The sequence below is a fragment of the Hyposmocoma kahamanoa genome, unplaced genomic scaffold (assembly GCF_003589595.1).
Source record: "Hyposmocoma kahamanoa isolate Upper Pololo Valley unplaced genomic scaffold, ASM358959v1 210, whole genome shotgun sequence".
Taxonomy (NCBI): Eukaryota; Metazoa; Arthropoda; class Insecta; order Lepidoptera; family Cosmopterigidae; genus Hyposmocoma; species Hyposmocoma kahamanoa.
In genome coordinates, this window is record NW_020653731.1 from 129572 (window position 1) to 148617 (window position 19046).

General features: G+C 38.0%; 2 protein-coding genes across 4 annotated transcripts; one reads left to right on the forward strand and one right to left on the reverse strand.

Annotated features, from left to right (window-relative positions):
* Positions 1–663: 663 nt before the first annotated feature.
* On the forward strand, positions 664–15814 carry LOC113227449 (protein lingerer-like). 3 transcript variants are annotated; one of them, XM_026460376.1, is made up of 11 exons: positions 664–769; positions 895–1008; positions 1354–1393; positions 2128–2231; positions 3957–4190; positions 5655–5778; positions 6750–6853; positions 8018–8152; positions 8485–8520; positions 11290–11393; positions 12875–15812. In XM_026460376.1, exons 1-10 carry the CDS (start codon positions 701–703, stop codon positions 11380–11382), a joined length of 1053 nt encoding a protein of 350 aa, XP_026316161.1. In that variant the 5' UTR covers positions 664–700; the 3' UTR covers positions 11383–11393; positions 12875–15812. The 3 variants fall into 3 exon arrangements, with proteins under 3 accessions (XP_026316161.1, XP_026316162.1, XP_026316163.1); XM_026460377.1 differs by having other exon boundaries at positions 898–1008; positions 12875–15811; XM_026460378.1 differs by lacking the exon at positions 8485–8520 and having other exon boundaries at positions 12875–15814.
* A 1017-nt stretch (positions 15815–16831) lies between these two features.
* On the reverse strand, positions 16832–19042 carry LOC113227328 (6-phosphogluconolactonase; the record flags this gene model as incomplete). The annotated part of the gene is made up of 2 exons (XM_026460222.1): positions 16832–17284; positions 18785–19042. Coding segments are annotated over 2 exons (360 nt in total), but the record flags the coding sequence as incomplete, so codon positions are not given.
* Between the last annotated feature and the right edge of the window lie 4 nt (positions 19043–19046).

A 19046-nucleotide genomic window follows, 5' to 3' on the forward strand; every position in this document is an offset into this window, starting at 1 on the left:
TATGGAGACGTCAATCGTTGACGCTGTACAGCTTTGTAATTTGTGATTTCAGCGCAAACGAGAGTTTATATTTTAAAAGTGATATGAGGGCCATTTGCCTGATGAGATGCTAGGGATAGATGGCCCTTATTTCGTCTCTATTTCTGGTTATATACTCGATGCCCTCACTCTATTTCATTACTAGTTTTTGTAGACATCACACGCTTTCCAAGGGTTGTTAACTTCTTCGATATGCAATTTCATTATGATATTTTCTTTCGTTAGCGAGAGGCATTACTACTACATATTACAAATAGAGGCTAGACTATCAGGAAAGGGGCTGAATTACTCGTTGCACTTTCCAATCGCTCATTGCACTATTAAAATATAGTATTTAGTTAATTAGCGACGATCTCCGTGGTCGAGTGGCTTGCACACCGGTTTTCATGGTGTCACCATCTATGGTCCCGGGTTCGATTCCCGACCGGGTCACAATTTTATTATTAGATTAGTTAGAGGAGACCATTCCCAACAACGGTACATGTCCTTTTGCCACGAATGGAAGTAACTTACATTTTTTGAAAAGTTTATTGACATAAAACGAGTTTTGATGTAAATTATTCATAAGCATATGGTGTATGGGGTTAACTAACAAGCTCAATAAACGCGTTTAAATTTGCAGGTGAATTCGACGAACGCGTCGCTGACTGGTGCGTCTGCCATGACGGCCACGGCCTACCCTTCCAGCGTCACGCTCACGCAGTACCAGCCCATGATCAACTCCTACCAGGTGAGCTTTAGTCTCTTCATTCGATTAAACTGGAAACCTGAAAAATATTTCACCGAAAGCAGCTCATGCGGTTACATGACGGAAGGTAGGTAAGCAACCAACTTGATTGCTGGCGTTGTTCCCAGCAGACGTCGTCGTCAGCGACGGTGTACGGTGGCAGCGCGCTATACACGGCCGCGCCCTACACCGCCTACCAACCCACGCCGCAGCCCAAGATACAGAACAAAGAGACTGCACAGGTGTGTAGGGCTTAAATATTCACTACGCTTTACAATTAGACAGGTTTGTCAAAAGCATTTCGTGATGAAGCTTTTCCAACCTCTGTTTCATTTCTGGAGTTCATAAAACATGGTCAAGTAATGAATGCACTTCCAAAAAGTGCTTGGTTTGTAACAATGTCTTTTGGGAGATGGCAGAGTCCGTTAACGATAGAACGAGAATCCGAAAGGCAGAAGATAGAAGATTGATATAGGAGGTAGAGCTAGAAGGTTACCCTTGCTCTGTAGTAATGAGGCGTATAACAACTTGGGGATTTTGGCTTGAAAACGATAAATGATAATGATAAATGTTTTTTATTGTTACAGTATGATAATTCAGTAGCTTCTAGCAACAGTTTAACGAGCACGTCCACGACACAAACGTCCACTGCCAAAGTAGCCACCACCACAGGTGAGATTTTTATTATTTAGTATGAAATGCAATATAATTTATTGTTTGTAAAATATAAACCGAGATTGGGGTAGGCGTCGATGAAAAAAAAAACAGTGAAAAAATTGGTGTTTATATTCGTTTTTAAAGTTGTCTTCAGTTGCTTGTCAGTGAATTTGAAGTGTGAAAGTGCTGCATATTATCGGAAGGTAAATAAAAAAATAACTCAAAACCTTGGGCTTGTGAATCCCTCGTGTCCACTGAGTCCGACCAGCTGCACCCTGAAAGACCTGTTAAGACTTCAGATGGAGGCAGAGAGGTGGTTGCTTGCTGGGCCAAAGGAAATTAATACAATGTTTATAAACCTGTAACTACTGATAATGATTAGTGTGTTTTTATTATCGATACTTTTTTATACATAAATATCAAGTGACGTGACGAGCAAGTCGTGCCTGGTGGTGGTAAGCGACACTCCTGTCCATAACAGTTACAGTGCCACTCAGAGTTTTGAATTTGACGATCCGAGGGGTACTGGCACTACCCCCGTCACTCCGAGACATAAGTTGACAAGTACCCTGTGCCTGTGCCTGTGGTTTGAGCAAAATACTAAGCTGACGAGATGAGAAGCGGGAGGTGCAAGGTCGTCGTAACACGAACTGTGTCGTGCGCAGCGGCGGGCGCGGGCGCCGGCGCGGGCGCGGGCGCGGCGGCGTCCACGGGCTACGCGGCGGGCGCGCTGTACTCGGCCGGCGGCAGCACGGCCTACGCCTACGACGAGGCGCAGCTCATGCGTTCCACGCTGCCACACCACATGGTCAGTACTCCGGTGGAAAGGTCGGAACGGACGGCTCCGATGTCTAGTCAATACCTTTTTAGTAATTCTCACTTTTGCCCGCTGACTATTCGTCTGTAATTCTAAGGTCAAGATCTATAATATTACTAATTTAGTTCTAGGGTTAATGTCCATAATATTAACCTTAGAACTAAGTCCAAACTCATGGTACCACGATTTCGGTTAACTAAGGTAAACGATTCTTTTACGGGGAACTGTATACGTTTTTAAAACATTTTCTGGAGAATATATTATCATTTCCTAAGTTTCAAACTTCGTTAAAAGTGTTTTAATTGAAAAGTCATATTACAAAATTGATGAGTATGTTTTAGATAAAGAAGTATGGAAAGAGAACTTTTATTTAATTTTATTTGAAAAAAGCAATTCCTCGAGTTTCGTGCTCTTTCTTCTCAGGGAGGTCAGCGTAGTGAACGAGCAGTAGCTTAAAAAATGACGTTTTCAAGTGTAAAAATGTTACCTATGGAATATTGATTGATTGTTATTTCACTTTGACTATCATGTTAGTAATTAAAATAATACAATTCTAATTATTAGATTTTTAAATCGGGACTTAATCGTGTATAAAAACATTTTATTTGACGTTTATGGTCCGCGTCTGAAGTCCCTTCGAGACCATGGACGTTGCAATTCATCTGAAACGTTGAGATAAATAAAATATGTATTTATATACAATAAAGTCCCGAATACAAAATCAAATAATGTGTGAAAGTTCTTTGTATTGCATAAAAACCAACATTATCTGGATTCCACGTTGAAGTACTTTTGATTGAACCTGAAAGGACCACGCCCATTTTGGATTCGCATCTTTTAAAGTCGAGGCCGGTTGAAAATTCATATCTATCTAAAAATACATTTCATTCGTATTACTTTGAGATTAGTTGCGACAAAAATATATAAAATTTATAATTAAAAACGCTGCACAACTTACATTATTGACATTTTGTTTTAAGTCCCGTTTACATTAGCTATGGTCTCTCCAATATAGAGCCAATTGTTTTATTACTTATGTACTCAGTTTTTGACTTTTACTACGACAACCGATAATCATCATTATTCTTGACGTGAATTAGGCTATCATCTTGAAAGTTTTCAGAAATCGTTTTAACTGCCTCAATATTGGAGAAATTATGATCAGTGTAAACGAGCCTTAAAATGAAATGTCAAACTCCTAAGTTGTCCTGCATTCAAAAACAAATATTTGCAACCCAGTCAGGATTTTTTAAACAATCTTTCTCGCACCTTTTATGTCTTGATTCGTCCGTCATAGTGAAAATCTAAGTACAAGTGTTACTGTGTCCCCAACTGTATAAGATAACATGAGTATTACGTAATTTTTAATATACTGGCCGAACGGTTACCATGTCGGACTACCACGCAGAGGTCTCAGGTTCGATTCCCGGGCCGGGAGAAATGTTTCTATGACCTACATTTATTTCTCTCCTGAGTTTGGGTGTAATTTGTGGTTGTCTATGTTGAGTGTGTGCGTTGTTATTACTGTTATAAAATGTTTATATCAACCTTCTCTAGTTAGAGAATATAAATCCAGTGTAATTAGGAAATATATGGAAACTAACGAATGAAACTGTATCTGCAATTGAAGGTCATTCACTTTCATTTGAATGGCCCAGGACGTGCAGAGGTTGGGCATTGTCCTTTATCTATAACAAGAGCCATGTGTACTTGCAGGGCGGGTATTACGAAGTGGGATACGGCGTCGGTGGTGTGGGGGGAGTCGGGGGCGTCGGCGGAGTCGGCGGCGTGGGGGGTGCGCGCGAAGGTGGCTTCGGACTCGGCGCGGGCGAGCGATTCGGGCGCGCAGACGCAGCCTCGCCGCAGCAAGTGCCGGCAGCGCTACCACCCGGCTATGCTTACTTCTACCAACCACCCCCCACCACGTACCAATACAGCGTCTATCCTACGGTTAGTCAATTTGTAATATGTGAATGCAGAGACTATTTCGTCAGTGGATATAATCAATTACAAGTAAAGCAAATATTGCTTCGAGAAATTGGTGAATTACTGGTTTACTGAGCGTAAAAAAATCCACAAATTGCGAAGTTAATTGATTCTTCAAAAATATACTTTTCATTGACGTTATTATCTTTTTATAAATTATAAAATAACAATAATCAAACATGAACTACCGTGTGCTATCACCGACCGTTTCACCATTTATTATAAGGACATATGAATATGTTCGCTTTTATGTATTATTTACGTTTATATTGCGTGTGACAGTTTGAAAAAAGTTTTAGAAGACGTACAAGTCCAAGTCTACACTATATCAAAATCGATTCTTACCCGTGAACTGATTAGTTCACCTCGGTGGCACTTAATATTTCCCGTACTTTTTTTTTTATAATATCAAGTGTCGGGACGAACAAGTCGGACGCCTGGTGGTAAGCGACACGCCTATTCATAATAGTTGCAGTGCCATTCAGAGCTTTAAACAACAAAGATCTCAGGGACCCTGTCACTGCGCCTGTCACTCTGCGACATAAGTAGTGAAGTCCCATATGCCTGTAATTTCACCAGCTCCCTAACCCTTTCGTACAGGAAAGCGGTATTGCTCACATTACTAGTACTTCCTTGGACGAACTCTTTCACAAGGAGCAAAAATGTTCATTAATATGTGCTGTCCTCGCATCGAGTATATAAACAGAAATAGAGACAAAATAAAGGCCATATATTCCTGGTAACACATTAGCTATACAGCTCTTATAAATATCAACTCTCGTTTGCACTGAAATATAGGCAGGCCAACTACAGACCTGTGTGTACGTCTCCGTATATTCCAAAAAAATATTCTGTATTTATTGTAATAAATATAATGTCTCTAACAATGCCGTGCTGTTCTATTCGGTGGTGTGGGAAAAACAGCAAAACATCTTTTTACAAAACAAACGGAATCACATTTCATAGGTATTTAAATATTAAATATGTAATTTTACAATTTTCGTCCATTATAGCAAAGTTCAAGTTAACTGGTCGATTTGAAGTGAAACAGTTGACGACACCCGTCAATTGTTTCGAACTCGGGCTAGCCAATCGGAGCGCAGTTGTCACAGAATGATATGGCAGAATAGTTTTCAAACAAATTAAATGACATTTCGTCTCTATTATTGGTTATATACTCGATATATCCTCGTAACTCTAGTCGCTTGTTGGGAATTTCAGGAAATTCCAAATAAAAGAGACTTATGAAAATAAAAAAGGGACCACCGTGTAATGCCGAATATAAAAAGCTAGTTAATTTACAAAGAAATTGAGCTAAAGTTGACTTGTCTGCGTTTGCTATTGTGAAACCGTCAGACGCACAAATTTTGTTGTTATAATTATAATTTTCACTTCAACATTGCTAAAGAAAATGAATTGCTCGAACAGTACGGTGGCGGATCCAATGTCGGCGGCGTGGGCGGAGTGTCCGGCGGAGTGTCGGGAGGGGGCAAGCTCGGCACGTACGCGCCGCAGCAGCCGCCTTACGACGCGCAGGACTCCTACAAGCCAGGTGAGGCTTTTGCACTACGCTCTGGTGACACAACACTTATCTCACCCTTTCATATACGCCAGAGCGTAGTTGTGAGCTTACTATTTACTTGGACCAGTGACTAAAGAGGACTGCTGATCTCCATACTACGGATCATAACTATGAGAAATGTCAAAATTCCGTCTTACGTCATTTGGCGCTGATCAATAGCTTGGAAATACTTTGTGCACGGTAAATGGCCGTGGATATCAATTAATGAATTATTATAATATGTTTTGCGAATTATAATAAGTAATTTTTTCTCCTTGTAATGTTATTCAAATATTGATCATGTACTAAAATTATTTTCTGAACTGACAAATATACGTGTCGATAGATGGCATTGTGTGTTAAAAAACTAATTTATGAAATTCCTAATATTGGTAGATGGTGCTAATCCTAAACAAAATGAAAGAAGTATCCATAAGTTCAGTTTTCTTGTCGGTTTGGTTTCTGGTACAATAAACTTCTAATGTTTTTTTTATATTATACAACACTGACAATATTGTCACCTCATCAAATTGCGAAATTTTGACTAGATTTGATTGGTTTGGTACCAGCATTAATGCGAAATATCAATACTACGTCGCCGTCTTATGCGCGACGCGCGCACGCGCCCGCGCTCGTGACGTCACATTTTTATGTCATCGCGAGCGCCGGCGACCAATGACTGCTGTCGATGATTAAATGACAAAGATAGATACGCAATTTTATATCGTTGTCCTTGTGCTTCAAAATGTATAACAATAGTTCATTACTAAATAAGCAAACTTAGATTCATCAACGGAATTAAATATTGTCACAGGACGGTTTATCTTACATATTGTGCCATGCTACGGCCACTGTTTTTAGTCTATTTTGTCAGTTCTCCAAATAGTCTTAATTAGTTAGTTTTTGAATTTAATTACTTCATGATTGAAGATCGAAGTGTACTCAAATGGTGATGATCGCAGGTGGTCCGTACACGGGCAACGCGAGCAAATCGGCGGGCGGCGCGGCCGCGGACATCACCACAGCCATGTACGCGAAAACGCACGTCGCGCTTAACAAGGTCAACGTAAGTATACCTTCATTGTTTTTCTAATAGTCTATTTTTTGAAGACGGAGTAAAATGACAGTTCATTGTGCAAAAGTGTTGCCCGCTTACAAGCAGCTAGTGATTGCAGTTGATAAATATTCATTCGACACTGACTGAATATTGATCACGCTTATGGAATAAATAGCCGAACTTGTTTCATTTCAATCATCCTCGAACCATTTTTTATCCAATTACTGAGCACGAGCTCATTAAAATTGTCAATTATGATCAAATATGTATATATGAAATTACAAAAATTGACAATTATGAAAATATGTTTATGAAAAATACAAACAGGAGACGTATTTTAAAGTTTTTAATTTTAATTCAATATCAATAGTCAAATCCGGCTATTCCTGTTAAAATGATAATGAATAAAAATTAATCTCGATACTAGTAGGCTAACTATCAAAATAAAAATGGCAATATCGCAAGTAGTAATCATTAGAACGTGGTAACATTCACAATTCAGTCACTTTGGCAAAATATTATCTTTCACAATCTATCGATAAAACTATCGACATGACTATTTAAAATTTTGTGAAAACTGGCAACCCTACAAATGTAATTTCACTCCATCTTCAAAAAAAAAGAGAGATTAATGATTTGGCGAACCGGCTACAATTAGAAGTATTTAACAAACAGTTCCTAAATCCAGTATTAAGTGCGTATCTACTGAGATGTCATTCGGATCTAAATACAATCATCTGCAACTTGGATAATACCATCTATTAGGAATTAATCGCCATCATGAGGGCTAGCTAAAGTATCGTGTGACGTTTAAGGCGAAATTGTATCGTAATTGCGTAGGCTTTGTAGCGCGCGAGGTAGACTTTTTTTATGATACAAACTGACAAGACGAACAAGTCATGGACCTGGTGGTGACAACACGCCTGTCCACAGCAGTTGCAGTGACATTCAGAGCTTTAAATCGTAAAGATTTGAGGAGCACCGCCACTGCACCCATGTCACCATGAGACATAAGTTCATAAGTCCCATGATCAAATCTCAAACGTCACCGTACCCATGCTATGTGAAATGGATTATAAACGCGTAATTTTTGCATCGTTTCATCCACTACGTTTATCATTGAGTTTAATTTTTGTAATATTTCATGAATTCATCATTTAATGAAATTTGCAGAGCTACGAGAAGGCGGCGTTCCACAGCGGCACCCCGCCACCGTTCGGCGCTACCAGCCACATGTACATCCCCGCACCGCCACACCACCACCCGCAGCACCAGCAGCACCATCACCACGCACCGCAGCAGCATCAGGTACCTAACCACTCTTCAACAGACTTGTAAGAGAACATAAATGCTTTAAAAAATTTGAAATGATCGTTAATACGTTGGCAACTCTGATACCCCGAAAGTTTGATTTCACGCTGTACATTTTGTTGACACTAAATAAATCGCGCCTCTGGGGCCGATGCTTTATAGCACGGGGTAACTGGTCCAACGGATAAAAGGCCCTTTATGCATAAGTAGGTAGGTTTCTATAGTTTGTTTGTCGATAAGAACAATTTGTTTTCATTGCATGATATAGAAGTTTTAGATGATTTTGAATTTAATTTATTTATATTCTTAGAATTTGCTTTCGTTTGTAGATGGATGTACGGGTGAACAGTAGTCATAATAGGCGGGTAAGTTACGTATACACGTATTATATGTTTATTGCACTTACTGTTATGTTATTTGCACTATTCCGTTATATAGGGTGCCCTAAAAATTTAGAAATGGGATGACTTTGAGATCAGAAAGGAAAGGAAGTCCTTTCAATTTATAAAAATATAATAATGTATTTATTTCAAATTTTTGGATTACAGAACATTAAGAACTACACACAGGTTAATTATTTACTAGATATGTGATGCCAGACTCTCAATTCTTAAAATAAGGTAACCTGTGACATGAGTCTTGTGTTCCTCCATGTCTTAAGAAACTCATTCTAAGACAGGGCTCCAATAAAGTTAATTTTTACAATATTAAATATGATTTATATATCATCCCGATTTCTAGTGCACCTTGTGTAATAATCATGCCATTTATAAATATAATATTTATGTTGATGTATTATTTGTAATAATATAGTATTACCCGCCTTATTCTAAATAATATTGCATGTTTATTTTGTTGTGTTTTTATTTTGTGAATTCAAATTCAAACAATGGCGTCGAATATATCAAGCGCAAATTACATTTAAGTGAATGTTCTTCCGTTAGCAAAAATAAACTTGAGAATTATCATAACAATGTTAATGCCGTTCACGGGTATGGAATAGTCGACTTTGACTTAGCGTTTTTTAAGACGGAGTAAAATGACATTTTACAGGATTGCCGGGTTTCGTAAAAATTTATATAACGCTCGCACACTTATAGTTCCGCACTAGGGAAACCCTGTAATAGCTACGCTCTAGGGAAACCCTGTATCGCGGGTGCTACATGACAATCATAATTTTAATTTTTTTTTAATAACATCAAGTGACAGGACGAACAAGTCGTGCGCGTGATGGTAAGCTACACGCCTGTCCATAACAGTTACAGTGCCACTCAGAGCTTTAAATTGCAAAGATCTAAGGGGCACTACCACTGCGCCCGTCACCCTGAGACATAAGTTGACAAATCCCATGTGCCTGTAATTTCACCAACACCCTTACCCTTCAAAACCGGAACACAGTAATGCTGACATTACTGCTTGGCGGCAGAAATAGGTAAGGTGGCAGTGGCCTGGACGAACACTTTCACAACGAGCTCTACTGCTACTAAATCACACCCAAACTCATGAGAGAATAATTGTAAGCCATACAAATATCTCTGCCGGCTCGGGAATCGAACCTGGGACCTCTGCGTGACAGTCCAGCATGATAATATCCGGCGTTGTAACGATTAGAAATTACGTCATCGCCTTCTTTATTCTTATTTTGACCGTTGGCCAGTTTGATAGTTGGTAGTATCAATTCGTGCGGTGCAGACGTACGTTATTATTCTAACATAATGTTATTATCCTATTGTAGACAAGCGTATAACCAAATTACGTTCTTGTATCATCGGAAACATCTACCATCCAGATACATATAGGATGGACACTTAAACCAATATAGTCGTTAGTATATTTATCGTCTGCAATCACTAGCTGGTTGCAGGCGGGCAACACTTTGACGCAGTGAACTGGCATTTTTCTCCCATCTTCAGTAATAATGAGCTAAATCTAAAAAAAAAAAACCAAAAATTTGATCTTTTCGTACTGATAGCGGAATGATAGGTTTACATAAATAAGGTTATAAGTTAGTATGCTTTTGCGTAAATCAACGCCATAGTTACTTTGAATTTACATCGCTTTCTATGATTAGTTTTGTTAACGTATGATATAAAAGTCTGGCCAGTTAATTTGCCACTTCACCCTTAAAATTAATGTTCCTGTACCCAATGAGGAGGCTCGAATTTAACTGGTCAACTTGTATATTGAGGGGTACTTTTGTCACGCTCGCAAGAGCAACATGAATGTTAAATTATATTCAAGTTGTTTAATAATTTATCTATTAGTATTTTAACTATATATAATTTTCACGACTAGAAGATCGAATTCGGTGTGTAATCGAATACAGTAGGTAGCGCGGACTTCATAAATATCATTATGTTTATATCAGACTACTTTTTTTAATATAATATTATGGTTATTATTAAAAATAAGTCTGTCTTTTGACGTTCGCTATGGGGAGCTACCAAGTTATAATAAAAATAGTTTATTTTAATAGACGTGATTTTATATGTTGATATACATAGTGTAAAGAATAGAGGTGAAATGACAACTTCTGTTTGATAAATTGACACAATTAATTGATGCTTTTTGATAAGTTTAACTCATTAATATATCGTCGGGGATATTAGGCGTAACTAGCATTTGATTATGAGTTTTCATTTCGGTAATGTAGTTGCCCAACCAAATTAGCGTGGCTTAAGGGAATCTATTGTTATCAGTCTGTAGACAACATGAATAAATGCTTACTGTGCAAAAATGAAAGTCGTAACCCTTGAAATAACAAAATAGTAACGTTAAATCCCATACTACAATACTACATACCAATACTACACACGCAGATTTGCACTATGCCCGGCGATATGTTCTTGTATTTCGATTACAAGGAATCATGAAACTTAAAATGTATACAAATAACTGGTGTCACTTGGTCGGTGCCCATAGCATGTAATATATTTTTCGATTTAATTGACGTTGCTACACCGCGCTCCCCGCGGTCCTCTCTGTCGCCCTGTGGAGTTAACGGCGCGAACAAGTTCTTTAATATTGTAACTTATAAAACGAGTAACATGTAAGTCGACGAGCACACAAGAAGGTGGTTCTAATGGGAACCAAAGTGCTGTTCAGTGGAGCTAATGGCAATGTGTTGTTTGAAGGGCGAGAGCGGGTCCGGTGGCTCGCGCTCCTCAGCGGCCAAACCGGCAGCCAGCAAGGCCAACTACAACCAGTCTTACTGGACCCCTAACTAGCTGCCTAAACGGTGAGTATTAAAGGTCGACGCCTCAGTGACCTTTGAATATAGTAATGTGAAGTGTTGCAGTGCTGTTAGCACTGTGGCCGCTAGGTGAAGAGGTTCCAGCTTCGATTCCTTCTGGGTCCAATTTGGTAAACGAACTTTTGTATGTTTATTCTGGTCAGGGTGTTCTATGTGAATTTATTTCGCTTTGGTGTGCATTACAGGCAATTCACTGGTTTGAGAATAGGTAATTGGTTAGATGTCTGACAGTTAGTGTCCGTCAGGATGGCTGGACCAAACGAGATATACTAATATGTAAAAAATGCCTACTTTCTACTATTTAGTGACATATTTACCTTTATTGGCATATTTTATACCTTTGCGCTAACGGAAACATTAAAGAAATAAAGTGGCCAGCGATTCTGACGTCAGGTTGGCTGAGCAATTTACGTTTTTCATGACTTTTTTATATAATTAAACCTAATTTCTACCTAAACATACTTTTTCAATATTTTAGGAAGCAATAATAAAACTCCTTTGCAAAAGTTATCTTCTAAAAAGACAGTTTATTTTCTCCGTGTAATTGCTAATAATACTTTTGCAGGCACTTGGAATATGCCAACAATGGTTTCGGATTATTTTAGCAATATTTTATCAACAATTTTTATATTAATTACTAGTTGAATTCAGTGTTGGGCGTTAATCAATTAAATTTCAATCAGAAATTCAATCAGATTAAAAAATCAATTCAATTGAAATCAATTGCAATTGATTTCAATTGAATTGATTTTAATTGCAATTAAATTAATTGCAATTCATTTTTTTAGTTGTTCTAAGAAACAATAGACCTCCAACCGACCACCTAACCGACCTCCCAACAATTAATTAATTGTGAATCTTTAATTGCCAGAACAATTAAATTTTGCCCAACACTGGTTGAATTCACTATTACAAAATATGTAAATTCCATTTATTTCGTGTCGAATAAACGCGCCCTTAAGATGCACATTATGATTACATTTTTATGAAGATCGATTCAAGTGCACACGATCCAACGATTTTTTGTATTGATTTATTTCAATGCGATTTTTATGCTAATCGATTTAATAGAATGGGAAATCGAATCGTCTAGATCAGAAACCAATGCACATTTTTTAATAATTTATACCAATTGATGGGACGAACAAATCGTGCGCCTGGTGGTAAGCGACACGCCTGTCTATTACCGTTGCAGTGCCACTGCGCCTGTCACCCTGAGACATAAGTTGACAAGTCCCATGTGCCTGTAATTTCGCCAGCACCCTCACCTTTTAAAACCGTAACGCAGTAGTTCTCACATTACTGCTTGGCAGCAGAAACAGGTAAGGTGGCAATACTTCCCTGGACGAACTCTTTCACAAGGAGGTCTACCTGCTATTAAACCGCTAGCAAAATGTCAAAATGGGTTAGAATAAATATTATTCATTTCGAATATCCATTTAAGTTGAATATACCTCTGATTACAGGCACCCAACAACAGTCGCCAGACACATGTACATAGAACGGCGCTACGCCCCCTCAATATCAGTCAATTGTCGACTCGGACCAGCCGCGCTGGCGCCGCGACGGTCCCCACCGGGTGAAATTTCGTCATCATCAAAAGACTGAAGACCAGAAGGCACTTGAAGACTTCCCTTCATCATAACGTCATCATTTGTAAAGTTCCACTTAGCATTCCTTGTCCATTATAATTAACACTCAAGTTTATTAATAATTTAAAAACAAACGTAGCAAAAGTATAAGGGGACACAGTGAGCAAGTTTTGATGTCTATAATATAATATGAACATTGGAAACGGTGGATACAATCGATTTAATATGTATTTGCATGCTTACCTAATTATTCCGACGTTTCGGCTTAGTGGTACTGGCCGTGGTCACGGGCTGACTCTAGTCTAGATTTTATCGCATTTATCCCCGTTTCCAATGTTAATATGATACAAACGCGATTTTTTAAAACCATAGAAAGTAATGTACTGGCCTATAACAGTGGTTCGATCGCATTTCAGTTGTGACGATCGAACATTTTTGGCAAATATTTGGTATTTAAATTCGATGCAAAGCTTTTTTATTCCCTATGCAATATGAGCGCGGTTAACTATAAATTTAAACTAAATAAATTTGTACGGGGAACCAAGTTATTTTTCTCGAATTTAAAACCAACTGTTTTGCTTTGGTAGAACTTTTTTTATTACTTCTTCTATAGGCAACGTTTCATAGCTCTCGTGTGGGAGCACCACTAAAAAATAAGATAGTGTAGGCAACCCTTCGTTGGGACATTCTTACTGTAAGCTTGAATGTCATAAGTACACTCTTTGATTGTTTACTTACTGGCAATTGGTCGATAGTTTAACCCCATCACTAACTAAATCGACGAACTATCGTGACCTCGAAAATCACTTCTATATTATTGGTATTGTTGACCGAGTAGCAACCTGGAATATTTGGTAACGGTGTCGATATTATGGATAATGTGTCAAGTTTTCAAGGTTAACATTGCCACATCACAGTAGGTCCTTATGTCGATCAAGCGTTGAACAGTGAATGAACTAGGGTTTCTTTTATCGTTAGTTACATGAGCTCTCGTTACGCTGGTCTATTGTTCATAGAACTAATGGGTAAAATACGAGTCACTAGTTACTCCACTGGTTCAAAACTGTGAATAACCTTCCATTTTCGTAGACAATGTGTATAGTTCTCGCGTTCGTTGCTGGATCATGATATTAAAAACCTTCTAAGATAGGTGTTCCCTCTGCACTCCAGGTTTGCACCAGTGGTGGTACGATAATATAATATTGATACAGCTTAGTAATACCCATTGATAAGGTCTACTAAATTAAAACAATTTTGCTGTCGTATTGCCAGTGGTATTATCCAGTAGTACAACGCGAAACGCACCTCATTGGTCGAATTGTAATTATGCTTTTTCATTGGTGGATTAGATAAGTAAAAAAGTCGGTTGATTCTGTTTTTGACCGTATCACGTGAACATTTTTAACGAATTGTTTTTATGGCTTTTGCAATGTAGTTAAAATAATACTCCATTTAACGGCATATACGTTCATTAACACGCAGTCATTTTTTAACGTTTCGCTTTAAAGTTCAAGTGACGCGGCTAGTGTTTCGTACCAGAAATGATAGTAACGAAAAGGAAGTGTTTGTCCGTCTGTCAGTCAGTCTATTGCAGCTTATTTATAAAACATACGCAACAAGCTGGAATAAGCAATAATTTGATAAATGATTATTTCACTCGGGATTTTACTTTTTGATAACCAACGTTATTTTAATTGCTATAATATACTATACGACATAACGCTTGGACGTACACTGTCAATATAAAAAGTGCGTCGTTTAGTGCTAAGTTCGGAGTGTGTTTGACCTTTTCATATTGGCAGTATTAGTTAAGTAAGCGTAGTACGTCGAGCGAATTTGTTTAGTGGCCACATGGCCGGCTCACTCGTATAGTCGTGATGCATGAATGAGTGGGCCGGCCACATTTTTCGTGTATTCGGCATTCACAGCACGCGTACTCCTCGAATGCTCGAAGCATTCTCAGTTACCCAAAAGCAACGATCATTAAATAATATTTAAAAATTTCGGATGTTGCTCAGGGACCCTAGGCTTAATATATGTTACGTACATATGTGTAATCTGGGCGATGTTACAACGAATTATACGGATCTAATTGCAGAGTGTTGTCCTTTTTAAATGCTCCTCATACAACGCGACTTTTCGTATTAAGCAATTATGTAGTGTCGTGTGAGCATTCGGAAAAGATTGTACTTATTCACGTGATATTCTATCCCCCGTTGGAGCAGCGCCCCCCATTTAACGATATATTTGAAACAAACTGAAATACATACACAAGTCTTAGTGTACCTATTTTAATTAGTAACTGATTATTGTATAATAAAATGAAGAAATTGAACAGGAAAAACTGTTAAATAATGACTTTTTTTTTAAATTCCTAGTGTATCGCGAACCGCGGCGGCGGCGTGGAGATTTTTTACTAAAACAAAATAAAAATCATAGTAAAAATCGAGATTAAGCTTAGTATTAAAACATTTTGTCCTAAAGAAGGTTGTTGTACCGAGTTTAAGTTATCGCTCCGCGACCGACGCTGCATTTCTCATTGTTTAAGATATCGTTAGTTTAAAAAATTAATGTAGTGCTATGTATATCGTAACGTTTTTTATATAAATAATAATGAAATATGTATTTGTAAAAAATTATATTAAGAAAGTGTTTGGTACGCTATGCGCGCCGGATCTTTTTGTATTTAGTTGACAGACTTTGTAATTACATTATTATAATTGAAAATAAAAAGTCTAGGATCGTAGTATTGTAAACAATACCTTGAGGTCTTTTTTTATGTGAAAGAATGCTGATCTCGGGCAATTTCAAAGATGAGGGATTACACCTATTGGAACTTGCATAATCGTTTTAATTTGGTTCACCCTGCCTAGTTTATTTTGATTAGAACTTAAATAGGAAGTAACATGTCCCTAATCACTTCTAACTAAAAAATTGCGAAATGAGAACGGCCGCGCGGATAAAACCGTCATAAGTGGAGCCCCTCGTCACCTCATCATGAGTAAGTATTATGATAAGTATCATATTTATGCTCAATTTATATTGTAGTCAATTGAGTAACGAGCCAAAATTAGTATTATATATTATTTATTATTAGTAATTAGTATCTAGTTTGTATTGACCATAAAGTTCATTATGCTACGTACAATATCATTACAAAAACTCGTTTCCATTCCGTTACAGTCAAATATAAATTGAGCCTAAGTTGTGTGTACCTCATCTTCTCTGTCTAACAAATGACAACTGCAGCATTAACAGGAAATTAGAAAATAGTAAAGAATTTAACAATTATATGATGTTGGGGCGTTTACGGCCAATCATTTTAATTAAACCGGAGTTCCAGCTTTCCCTAGAATCGTTAGTACCATATCTTTCACTGAACACCGACCACATTTTTCTAACGTCGTCGTTCTTGAGCAAAGTCAAAGATTATTTATTCCATAGGTAAAATAAATTTACACTTGAAAACGTCACATTTAAGCTACTGCTCGTTCACTACGCTGACCTCCCTGAGAAGAACGAGCAAGAAACTCCAGGGATTGCTCTTTTCAAATAAACTTAAATGCTATGGAATACACTTTGAATCAAATTTGTGTGGATTCTGGAGCCATTATTACATATAGTTTCCTAACTTAATATGTGATTGTAACTTTATACATTTAACTTAGGGGATTCTAATGAACTGCTGAGTTCGCAAAGATCCACTGGGGGATTGGGCTAGGGGATCCTGGTGGACTCAACGTATGAATGTATGTACTTAAAAAAAACAAAATACACTTTCAAACATTTTATTAAAAAATAATTACAAAAATGGAATGTGACACATGTCCATAATCAACATTTATTTTTATTTTCTATAATTTGGACTCTAACATAAATTAACCAATATAAAACTGGATGGGAAGCTCGTATGCTGCGAGTACTGGTCATTGTTTCAGAAACACGACCGCTGAATAAAGCGGTACCTGCTTCGACCGCTTGAAGTTTACCATCGTGGCTGGCCGGCATGTCAAAATCAGTATTTCATACTCTACTGTTGGATGGAACTTATTTTTGAAGTGTGAAGTATTTCTTTATTGTCTTGGTTCGCAGTAGTTATCTTAGTACATAAAGAGATGTTATCCATAGCAGCATATTGATGGATCCTATCCGTAAAAGGAACCTGGCTGGCGTGACGACAGTTTACAAATGTACTGCAGCCGAGTTGTCGATGATCCAGTACAGAGATCCGCTTTCCGGATTTACGCGTCCGGCCGGCAAGTCTTCTTTGTCCTTTAGGATGCGCTGCAACAATGGTAATAAATCATTTAAATCTGAGAAGTCTGATTTGTACTAGATTTTAAAGAACTAGGTACTCAACTGACAGTTGATGTCAGGTTTGAAAATTAACTAACAACAACATACATACAAAAAAAGTCTAATTGAACCTCCTTTTTTGAAGTCGGTTTGAAAAATGGCGGGTTTTTATAATTAGTTTTTACACGATTTAGTTATTACGTTTTGAGTTTCGTAATTATTTGTAACCTTTTCAAGTTGATGGCTCTGTAACCAATGCTCAAAAAATAGATTGAAAATTAACCAGTCATCCAGCACCGATTTCAAAACACTCATGTCGAGTCAGTGTTAGACATTCCTGTGCTGGCTTCCCACGGCACGGGCCGCGCTGTTCGATTTCGCGCCAACGCGGCCGTCGGAAGAATGCCGTCCGTGCCGTCGCGGTCGTATGGGCCTGTAGCACGAGCTCGCCCGTACAAATCAGTACGGAAGGGGCGACGCGCCCGTGGCATCGCAGGTCGTGGGAAGCCGCCTTCAAACATTGAGAATTTTGAATAGAAAAGCATTTTGTTTTGTTGTACGAGGTCAAGAGCACGTCACTTTAATATTCTAATTTAAATGCATTTTTGTTGTATTGTATGACGAGATTAGTTTTTTTTTAAATTAGTAAAACCCTGATCTTTCTACTAAGGCTGCAGGTAGTAACCCGGGAAAGCAGTGCCTATATTAGTACTAATACGGCCATCAAAGGAAGTTCAACTCAATAAGAACCGTCCAATTTCCCAAGGTGTCAAACTTGATGTGCTCTTTAGTGTACGAGTTTCATTTTTTAAATCATCAGATAATTCAAATATAGTACATCATTGCACAACCTGCATTAATTCTACACCAAAGGCTTGACTTATAAACCTAAACTACTAAGGTAAACTATTAATTGTAGCAGTGAACTGATGAGCGAGAATTTATTTCAATAAATAATACATAAAGGTGCTTTTCCACCGGCGAGGCAAGACGAGACGAGGATTGAAATTTGTATGGCAACTAGCGCAATTTCGGTGGAAATCGTCTGGATTGCCGAGGATAGGCGAGGCGAGGATTTATAAATATGTTGATGGAATATTAAACCATATTTCTGCCTATATAAAGTATTTATTAAGTCTGCAACGGATGATTTATCGCGCGATATAGTGAGACACCACGATCTTAAGATTTTATAAAAAGATGTCTTCATTTGATTCTTCTTCCATTAACATATTTAATAATAATAATTTACGGGACATGTTACTTCAGCCGCGATATCGCTAGACGAACTGAACAGCACTGAATCTTCACTGTCCATAACCAGAGCACCCTTAGAAGTAGGCGACACATCGATAGACATTAGATCAAGCTCTGGAAGTTTAGCATAGAATAGTCCAAAGCTTGGTCTTCAGAAAGTAGTATTGTGCTTGGGCAACTGATCTCGTTTTGAGCTCAAGGGCAACAAAAATTTAATTATATTACACTTACTTTGACCATATCTGCTTTTCCGGCACCACTTATGGCAAAAATACAATTCCGTGCATTGTTTATAACTGGAAATGTTATAGTTATTCTCTCTGGAGGAGGTTTAGGGGAGTCTGTAATAGCAGCAACTGGAGTATCAGTTTCATTTAGTAATGGATGACCAGGGAACAATGAACACGTGTGGCCATCTGGTCCCATACCCAAGAGTAACAGGTCAAACTTGAATGTGTCATTGTGGAAATGTTTTCTGAGTTTCTCTATGTAA

Coding starts and splice junctions, on each gene's coding strand:
- LOC113227449 (XM_026460376.1), top strand. CDS start 701: ATGACGGCCACGGCCTACCCTTCCAGCGTCACGCTCACGCAGTACCAG. Junction 1,394..2,127: donor TAGCAACAGTTTAACGAGCA/CGTCCACGACAC, acceptor CGGGCGCGGCGG/CGTCCACGGGCTACGCGGCG. Junction 5,779..6,749: donor GCAGGACTCCTACAAGCCAG/GTGAGGCTTTTG, acceptor TGATGATCGCAG/GTGGTCCGTACACGGGCAAC.